Source organism: Tupaia chinensis, unplaced genomic scaffold (assembly GCF_000334495.1).
Source record: "Tupaia chinensis unplaced genomic scaffold, TupChi_1.0 Scaffold000444_1, whole genome shotgun sequence".
In the NCBI taxonomy this organism is placed as follows: Eukaryota; Metazoa; Chordata; class Mammalia; order Scandentia; family Tupaiidae; genus Tupaia; species Tupaia belangeri.
Window position 1 is genome coordinate 64,349 of NW_006159949.1, and position 10,259 is coordinate 74,607.

The window sequence follows — 10,259 nt, forward strand, 5'->3', positions numbered from 1 at the left end:
TGCCCAAGATCCCGAGAGGAGAATGGAGGAGAAGGAATTGTGGCGTGACCATCCCCCCTGGGGGGTGATTTCTCTCTTTCTGTCTCTATGTCTCTCTCTGTCTGTCTGGCGAGCGCATGTGCCCTATAGTGAAAACTTCTCAAAAAAAAAAAAAAAAAAAGAAAGAAAAAAAAACAAAGTAAGTACGCACCCTATTAGGGTCTTATGTTCAGCCTGGCCACACCATGTGGTTTTCACTTTTTTGCCTTTTTTTAAACTTTTCTCCCTTTTCATTGTTTTGTGTTGTCTTTTTCCCTTTTTTCCATCCTTTGATTTTACCTGACTTTCTTACCTTACTTCTCAGCTTTCACACATTAAGAATCTAGACAGGACTAGGTCCTCAGTAGAGAAACATCTGAATACATTTAGAGTCATAGAAAACCTCAAACTCCACTGAACTGCTACAAAGGGAGAAACTCATCTTCATAAATCTGGATTCAAATCTCTTTCTGTAGATACCACATCGCAAAACACAGTAGTAGAGGAGAAATAGGCATAGAAGTCCCTCAGAGTAAAGTGAAGTATGTGAGCTTACAGTAGCAAAAATCTCCAACAAATTAGCCAAACATGAATATACCACCAAATGGCTGAAAATCAGAGAAGAGAGACTGCAAAGTGGACCTGCGGAGTGTGTGGCTCATCTCCTCCCACACAACTCTAAATTCTTAGTTGAAACCCCACAGCTCAGCCCAGGTGCACTTATTCTTTGGAAACTGGGAGGTCTTTGTAATATCCAGTTCCATGGACAAAAGTGCAGATTGCTTGGTGAAGATCAGGGAAACAGAACTGCAGAAATATTGCAGGTCATGTCCTCTGTATACCTCTAACACTCAGAATTAACTCCAAGAAAGTAGAAGTAATATATAATCCATCAGATGACCAGACATCACTGCAGAAGCACAAGAAATATGGGAAACTAAGAAAATATCTCTTCCCTACAGAGAAAGAACTGCCTTTCATCATCTACAGATAGTACAACAGAACTCATGGAAATGTCAGATAAACAATTTAGAATATTCATAGTGACAAAGCTAACAGAAATGCAAGAGAAGAGAGACAATGAATTCAAGAAGATGCACAAGGAAAGAGACAAGTTCCAGGAGGTAAGGAAGTTCTTGCTCCATCTAAAAGAGGAAATACACCACATAAAAAAGAATCAAATGGAAGATTTAGAGATTAAGTTTGTAATACAGAAAATAAAACCTCCCTTGAAAGTATTAAAAGCAGATTAGATCATACATAAGATCGAATCTCAGATGTGGAAGATAAAACCTCTGACCTAGAAAAATTCACTAAAAAGACTGAGAAAATAACCCCCACAAAAAATGAGAATAACATACGTGTAACACTGGGTACCATTAGGTGCCCAAACAGCTGGATCATCAGTATCCCAGAAGGGGAAGAAACTAATAAGGGTATTGATAATCTATTCCATGAAATCCTGGAAGAAAATTTTCCAAACTTAGAGAGGAATTCAAATATCCAGACCCAAGAAGTACAAAGGACCCTATATAGAATCAACCAAGAAGATCTTCTCCAAGGCACATCACAGCCAAATTGACCAAACCACAAAGACAAGATAATAGGATTGGCAAGAGAGCACGTCGCATTACTTTCAAAGGATACCCCATCAGGCTAACAATGCAAACAAGGAAAGAATGTGAAAGTATATTCAAAATGTTAAGTAAAAAACAAATTCAACCAAGAATACTGTACCCAGCAAGATTATCTTTCATATGGGAAGAAAAGCCTGAAATATTCTCAGATAAACAAAACCTGAAGGAATTTACCAATACCAGACCAGCTCTTCAAGAAGTTCTGAAAGGAGTGTTACACCAGGAAAACTAAAGACAGACAGACAGAGATAAGAGAACAAAAAATGACCAAGAAAAAGGCCAACTTAATGGTAGGATTCAGTCCAGAAATATCAGCGTTAATGCTGAATGTTAACTTCCAGGATTTAAGTGGAAAGATCAGACCACAGTAACATTGCAAATTCAACAAAAAAGAGATTATATGAAACTGAACTGGTGAAATAAAATTCTATGACTTTTGTCTAAAACATTATTGATTTTCTTCTAAGCTTTGTCTTCCAGGTTTAAGGATTTTGGTTTTCTTCTGAGTTATTGATAGGTTCAGCAATTTGTTAAAAAATATTTTTAAAATTGAAATACAAACTTTTCTCCCTTCCTGACTTCTTTGCAATTGGCAAATATTTGTGAGCACTCATGTTTTGTGGCAGAATGGTTATTGGTATAAGTTCAATAATACAATTGTATCTGTTGCCTTGCATCAGAAATTGAATTTTTAATTAATTAACATTTATTTATTTATTTACGAGAGGTTTTTGCTATAGGGCGCATGCACTCACCAGAAAGACGGAGAGAGACATAAAGACAGAAAGCGAAATCACCCCCCAGGGGCCACACCACAATCCCTTCTCCTCCATTCTCCTCTTGGGATCTTGGGCATACACACACACGTGCCTGGTGTGAGTTGAAGCCACTAGGTCCAAGACTCGAACCACGATCAACTACATGAGAGTCCAGCAACATAGCCATTATACCAACTGCTGGTCCCTGAATTATTGTTTTAAAAATTATTTAACTAACTCTCTTTCTTTCTTTCTTTCTTTCTTTCTTTCTTTCTTTCTTTCTTTCTTAAATTTGACCAGACAGGGACAGACAGAGAAAGAGAGAGTGAGAAAGCAAGCCACTAGGTCCAGGACTTGAACTGCTGTCAATCATGTAGAAGTCCAGCACCCTTAACCACCAACACCACCTGCCAGCCCCAGAAATGGAATTCTTATCAGGTTTTGTGCAAAAAAAAAAAAAAAAAAAAAAAGACCAAATTGAGATTAACGTATTTTTATGCAAATAAATTAGTTTATACCTTTCATTAGTAAAAGGGGAAATGGAGAGAGAAAAAAATGTTTCAGAAGAAAATTGCAGTGCACTTGTCACTAGATTCTAGCTTTGTCCATATCTTTAGTTTAAGATCTTTTGTAAATCAATAAAATGTGAAAAACAAGTTTAGTATGGAAAGGAGGGAAGGGAAGGGTAGGGAAAAAGCAAGTAAAAGTAATGTTTAATTGACAAAAATATGAGAAGCTATTTGCTGATGATAATGTATATGGTAATATCTTTGTCTTGATTGATATACATGGTATTTGTGCTGGAAAAAGAAATGTACACTGTAAAGACACATGATTAAATGTACATTAAATACACACACACATACATATATATATAATAAACATATTTTTAAAAGTACTTGGATAAAAATAAATCTAAGATTACTTATGCGCTCCATGACACTAAGTTTAAGAGATATTTGTGGGGTCAACAAGAGTCATGGTGGTAAAGACACTGGATTCTCTTATGGCCGACCACAGTTTGAGTTCCAGACCCAGTGACTTGCTTTCTCACTATCACTTTCCCTCTCTCTCTCAATCTGTCTTTCTCTGGTCAAATGAAGAATAGTAATAATAAATAAAATTAAATAAATAATTTTTTTAAAAAGATATTTTTATTTTTATCTTCATTTTTTTCTTGCATCTTATACCATGCTTGAAAGCTTTCTTTTTTTCAAAAAAAATTTTTTTGGTGCTCATTGGAGAGATGAAGAGACAAGAAGCCAGAAAGCACCCCCAAAGGGGGATGACCACACCAGAGTCCCTTCTCCTCCACTGTCTTCTCAGGATTTTGGACACACACACACACACACACACACACACACACACGCTCAATATGAGTTTTAGGGTACTGGGTCCAGGACTCGAATCATGGTCGGCCATGTGAGAGTCCAGTGCCTCTGTCACCATCCCATCTGCTGGTCTGAGAAGAACTTTGTTCCCCTTGATTCGCAGTTCTTTACATGATCATTAAACGTAGAGTTTTCTAAAGCTTTGTCTCAGTTCTTTCTCTCTCTTAACTTTATACTTTCCCTCTAGGCAATCTCATATGGAGTTTCCCAAATTTTTCATATCATGGTACACAGAAATAATGACAAGATTGACATATGGTTATTCAGAGATGAAAACCACTGGCCTGAAAGCTTAATTGATATTTTAACAAATCATGGCACAGCCAGTGGCAAGTCACTAGGGCCCTAGGAAGCTCTGAATTGATATCCATGTACTTAGCTATTGCCAATTTGCAAACAATGTACAATTTTACATTTTTAGCTCAGACTTCGATTCTTAGTCCTATACCTATATATCCAATTGCCACATCTCTTTTTGGGTATTTGAAAGCATCTGAAATGTACCATGTCTAAGGCCAAGCTCATGGTCACTGTTTCCCCAAACTTGGTCCTCTTCTGATGCTCTGTCTTACTGCAGACAATCAAAACACTGAGTTGTATAAGCCAGAATTCTAGGAGACATCTTCTTCACCTTCATTTCACTCCCATATGCAATCCATTATCAAAGCCTATTTAATCAACCTCCTCCACATAAACTCTTGCCTCTCCATCTTACTACTAAGTCCACACTACCATCATAATCCTCTGAATTTGCACTAATTACTTTATAGTTAAGCAAGTAATCTATCTTCATCTATTCTAGCCAGCTCCCTAATTAATTCCGTATAGAGTGATTGTAAAATAAATAAAGATCTAATCCTATCATTCTTTTGCTTAAAGCAAAATTCCTTAATAGGAACAATGTTGTGATGTCATCTCTTGCTACAGAATGAATCAACCAAAATTCTAGTGGCTTAAAACAATAATAGTAGTGGTCGTGATTATGTGGGTTGTTGAGTCTCTGTTGGGTTAGCACCTAGACTCTTATGCAGTTACGTAATAATTTGACTAGGACTGACGTCATCTGAAGGTGCTCACCTGGGCTGGATATCCAAGGTGGCATTTTCACTTGCATGACTGAAGATTGGTCAAGCGTCTTTCTCTCTGCATAGCCTCTCTACATGGCTAATTTCAGGCTCTTCAAAGCATAGAAATCTTAAGGTATCCACTTCTTACGTGGCAAGTTAATCTCCCCAGAGTGCCCTTTATAGGAGATCAAGGCAAAAGTTGTAAAACCTCTTCTGACTTAGCCTAGATGTCATTCAGCATTATTATGTAGAAATCAAAATCTAGTCATAGGGTCAGCCCAGATTCCAAAGGAGGAAAAGGCTTTGGAGAAAGCAAAGAGCCTTTGAAGAATATCAACCATACCTGCCTCTCCAGTCCCATTTTGCAGCACATTTTCCTTACTGCTGTTTCTACTTCAGCCACATTGTCCTTCCTTTAGTTTCTTGTACTTTCCATAATTCATTTTACTTACAGCTTTGCCCATACCACTTTCTTTGCCTAAAATGTTCTTCCAATCCTCGCTAACTCCTGCTCAACTTTCAGATCTCAATCAAGCTTCAGGAAAGCCTTCCTTGACTCCCCTAACCAGGTTAAATCTCAATTTATACTCTCAAGGCACTGGATACATTTTCAGCACTGTTCTCATCCCCGTAATATTTTGCATTTGTTTGCATAATTATGTAATTTATGTCTCAATATCCTCCACTACACTGTAAAATGAGCCATGTCTGTTTTACCTTCCTACCATAAAGCTTGGCTAATACTAAAGTGTTTATTTGCTGAATGGATGAAAGAAAGAAACTAAGTAAATCGAATTGTCTGCCTCTGTAAAACAAATTACTTCTATCTTTTATGAACTACAGTGACATATATAACTCTCCTATATTCAATATGTGAATAATTAGTTCTAAATATAAGTTATTTTTCACAGAGGAAATATTGTAAAATCATTTTAAATGTTTATTTCTTTTTTTAACTTTATTTATTTTTCAATTTAACCAGAGAGGGGCAGAATGAGAGAGGGGCGTGGTAGGGGAAAGTGGGAAAGCAAGTCCTCAGGTCTGGGACTCAAACGGGGTCGGCCAAGTGTAAGTCCCATGCTCTTAAACACCGCGCCACCTACCAGCCCCAAAAGTTTATTTCTTATATAAGATTGAGGAACAGGGAGAAGGAGAGAAAGACAAAGACCCTAACAAGTTCTCATTCTAGAACTTCTTCCCCTACCACCAGCCTCCCAGCCTACAAAATTAGAAGACAAATAAAGGAATCAATTAATACACCCAAACTGTGTACTTCTGTGTTATTTCTCCCAGTCTCCCCTCTAATGGCCCTTAAAATGTCTTTGATTTACGTTTCTATGTTTATACAAAAGCTGGCAAATGGAGCACTATAATCAGGAAAGAGGTGATTTCCCAGTCTGTGCACAGAATTCTGAACTGACAGTACCAATTGCTTGACACATTCCACTTAGAAACCAAGGTGGATTGTTACACAGACCACATGTTTCCTCTGGTACTAAATCTAGATGCACAATACTAACTGCTCTCCACTACATCATTAATATCCTACCAACCTACAACACAAAATGGAATATTTCATCTTAGAGGTTCCTGTTCTTTAAAAGGTAACACTAAAAGCAAAAGGTTGGACTGGAGAAAATAATCATGTCATAGCTCGTAACTTCCTCTTATTTTCCCAATAAAAGTTTAAGTAACTATAAATGGCATCATAAACTAAATTTCATTATCAAAAATGCATTTTTTATAGTTTTCTTAGATTCTGACTGTCAACTCTAATTGTTCCTAATTACTAAAAATATCTGGTATAGTGAGAGAATTTTTGTTGCAATCTGAAAGCATTCAGTCATGTGTTTACTTATTCTTTCTTCCTACTATAGCACAGGCTCCAAAAGGACATGGATTTGGCCAGTTTCATTCACCATGAGCAGTGTCTGTCACATTTTACTGCCCAATGAATTAAGGAATTAATAAATGACCATGTTCTTCTAAAATTAGATCTTGTGAGATCTTGCTATTACAATATTTATGAAGATTCTTCTTTATTATCAAGGAAACAAATTCTGTAAAAAATGCAAAAAATGCCTTTACTTCTCATGTAGACTTTATCTTTGTAGAGTATTATGCTATATAAAATGAGTGTTTCTAATTATCTAATCTGTTTCATTCGTCAACTAAGAAAAAATTTACCCTACCATAAGGCAGAAGGAGCATTTGGCTCAATCATTGACTTTCTCTGGTTGTTAAAAGTTTTCTAGAATGATAGGGTTAGCAGGTGGTATAGTTGTTAAGGTGTTGGGCTCCCACATGTTTGACTGCAGTTTGAGCCTGGGATCTGGCAGCTTGAAAATCATGCTGGGCATGTTTGTGTGAGTGCCCAAAATCCCAAAAGGAGGATGAAGAAGGAACTGTGGCGTGGCCGTCCCCCTCCCCAGGGGTGGTGATTTCTCACTTCCCCTCTCTGTCTCTGTCTCTCCTTCCAGTGAGCATACACACCATATGGCAAAAACATTTAAAAAAAGTTTTCTAGAATGAAAATACTCAGTGACTGAACTGGAACTTATACTCATTGTGTAGTACAATGAGGAATCTTATCAGAGTAAAGAACTATAACGTAAGTAATAAAGGCATCTATAAGTAGGTCCATGGGTGTGAATGTTCTTATAGAATACTTTAGGGGCCAGCAGGCACATGGTGGTAAAGGCACTGTACTCCCACATGTGTGACCATGGTTTGAGTCCTGGACCTGGTGGCATGCTTCTTTACTTCCTTTTTCTCTCCCTTTCTCTCTCTCTGGTGAGTGAACACACCCTGTAGCAAATTAAAATATGATGATGATAAATAAAATTGAATAAATAATTCTAAAAAAAATTAAAATACTTTAGCTACTTTTGACTGAAAGTACAACAACAGAAATTGGACACAGAGGGCATAAAAATAAAGCTTATAAAACAGTTACTTAAATCCAGACTCTCTCTTGATAAATTGTTAAATATTTTGTCATAAAAGGTCGACTTGATGAAGTTGAAATATTCATTAATAAGTGTTTTACCCTATTCAATGTCATAAAATTTAGATAATAGCAAACTATGAATTTCAAATTGGCCCATTTAGGAAAATTCCCCTACTGGTATCCTCTGTTACAAGTTTAATACTGGCTAACAAATATGATGCCTGTAGTTCTCTGTTCCATTTTGCATTTTATTTTTCAAGCCATCGGTAACACTGAATTATTCACAGCTAAACATCTTTTCCTTTGTCCTGCTTCTTGCTGAGTGTGGATTAAGATCTAGGTAGCTGATTCCCAGGTTATAATGTATTAAATGGAAATTTTAAGTACTAAACAAGTTCGACCTGCTCTAAGGCTGTTCCAATTCCAGACTTGAACTTAGAAAGAGTTGTGTTACAAGAAACATGAACTGCCTATATTTTCAAAAGCATTAACTTTTGCCTCCTTGAGTTTTCAAACTTTGTTTACATTTGACCCCCCCGAAAAAAGGGGGGGCATGCACTTAAGCTACATTTCACCATTCTTTTCACCATTCTAAGTGGTTTTTTTTTAAGTCTTACCTTCTATTTTCTGTAATTCTTAACTATTTCTACTACAATAGTCAATTAAAAGGCTTAGAATGCAAATAAATCTTTCAATAAGTTGAATAGTAAATATGAAGGGACTTCAAAAAGTTTGTGGAAAAATAGAATGTAAGTATGGATTTATTTGGGTGCACAAGTATTATTAAATCCATGCATAGCTGTTTAATAGTATACACTTTCCACAAACTTTTAAAAACCCTCCCCTGTAGAGCCTCCCACCAATGTTTGTCTGGATGCCATTCAATTTCACCCAGATGTGCATTTTTTAAAAATTCCATCTTCCTTTCTATTAGAACTAAGGCTCTTCCTTACTCATTGGCAACTAAAGCAAACACACACTTCTTACAAGTAGGAGTAATAACGAAGGGCAGGAATTTCAGGCATATTAAGAACACTAACTATATTTGTTTTGGTAAGGCAATTCCTGGTTGAACAGAGCACTGGTGGGTGAATGGTAGGAGATGCAGATTTTTCAAGCTAAAGCCCTTTCAAGGACACATGCCAAGGTGAGCAGCACTCCTGGTTTCTCGGCAGCCCGAAAGGATTTGTGAATGATTGTGAAAGATTTGCACCACCTCCCAGCTGCAGTTAGGGGCTGCTCTGCAAAGCACAGTTTGGGATATTCGTGTCACATCCTGTACTCCTGGGTAAGAGATGGTGAAATATACCCACACCCCACCACCATCGCCACCGCCAGCAGCAGCAGCAGCAGCAAAGCCCTGACGTGAAGCGATCCCGCAGGTCGGCTCATCTTGAAGGCACAGTCAGCATCGTTCATTCCCAGCCCAAGGCTCTCCTCCACCAGTCAGCTAGATCTCTCAAGTCTTCATCATTCTAGGCTTTTCCTGACAAAGTAGAAAGGTCTGTGCTGGCCTTACCTCTGGGGCTGCTCTCTTGCAAGTACGGTGGGGCGGTGGGAGTGACATTTCCTGAATGGGATGCTGACAGCAGAGGCGAGCGTTCGTCCACTCCATCAGCAGCCATGACTGCAGCAGCGGCGGGGCCAAAGGGAGGCTGAGCTGGGGTTGCGGCTTCGGTGGAGGTGGTGGCTAATGCCGCTGCCGCTGCTGCTGCTGCCGCCTCCAGGAGGACCCAGAATGTGTCACAAGGCAGGAGGCGGGGGAAGGGAGGGTGCGGACCAGAAGCGGGGGAGGGGAAGGGCGCTAGGAGGCATGACTGGGGGATGGGTGGGGAAGGGAGGGGAGAAGAGTGAGAAAGAAAGAGCCCGAGAGAGGGGAGGAGGGGAAGATGAGGAGTAGCAGGAGCCCAGCCAGCCTGGAAAAAAGAGAACCAATTATGGCTGATTGGGAACTGTGAGAAAGGGAAGGTGCCAAGTAACCAAAGGGAGAGCGGGCAAATGGAATGGAGGGTTGACAAGTCTCTAAAGGAAAAGACGAATATAAAGGGACTAAGAGAAAAGGCCTATGACTTGATTACAGGAAAGCTAGAGTGAACACGGACAGCAAGTTTAGCTCCTCTAGGAAGGAGGAGGGACTGCCATCAAACTTTGCAGCAATTATCTGAAGAAAGCTAATTCCTAGGGTTATCAATTCTTACTTGAGGGGTTCTTCTTTTGTTACAAAATTCATTTTTAAGTGTCCGTTTTCTAAGGGATAGTCTATTTTTGTATGAATGTTGACATTTCTTACTTTGTTGATTTTTTTAACAACATAAGTGTTGGCATTACCTTATTCAGTACTCCAGTAACAGTATCTTATTGAAACTGTGAATAGTGTATTGGCCTCTACAAGTTTCAATTTACAAAGCAGAGTGCCCTTTTAGTTTTGTTTTTGTACT

General features: G+C 38.4%; 1 protein-coding gene across 1 annotated transcript in view; it reads right to left on the reverse strand.

Moving 5' to 3' along the window:
* Positions 1 to 9,567, reverse strand: part of LOC102487160 (type 2 phosphatidylinositol 4,5-bisphosphate 4-phosphatase) — a gene marked incomplete at its 3' end in the record, with an annotated part of 73,908 nt that extends 64,341 nt beyond the window's left edge. The window contains exon 1 of the mRNA XM_006155291.3: positions 9,341 to 9,567. Coding sequence (XP_006155353.1) covers positions 9,341 to 9,446 — 106 coding nt within the window. The remainder of the gene's footprint in view (positions 1 to 9,340) is intronic.
* Positions 9,568 to 10,259: the final 692 nt, after the last annotated feature.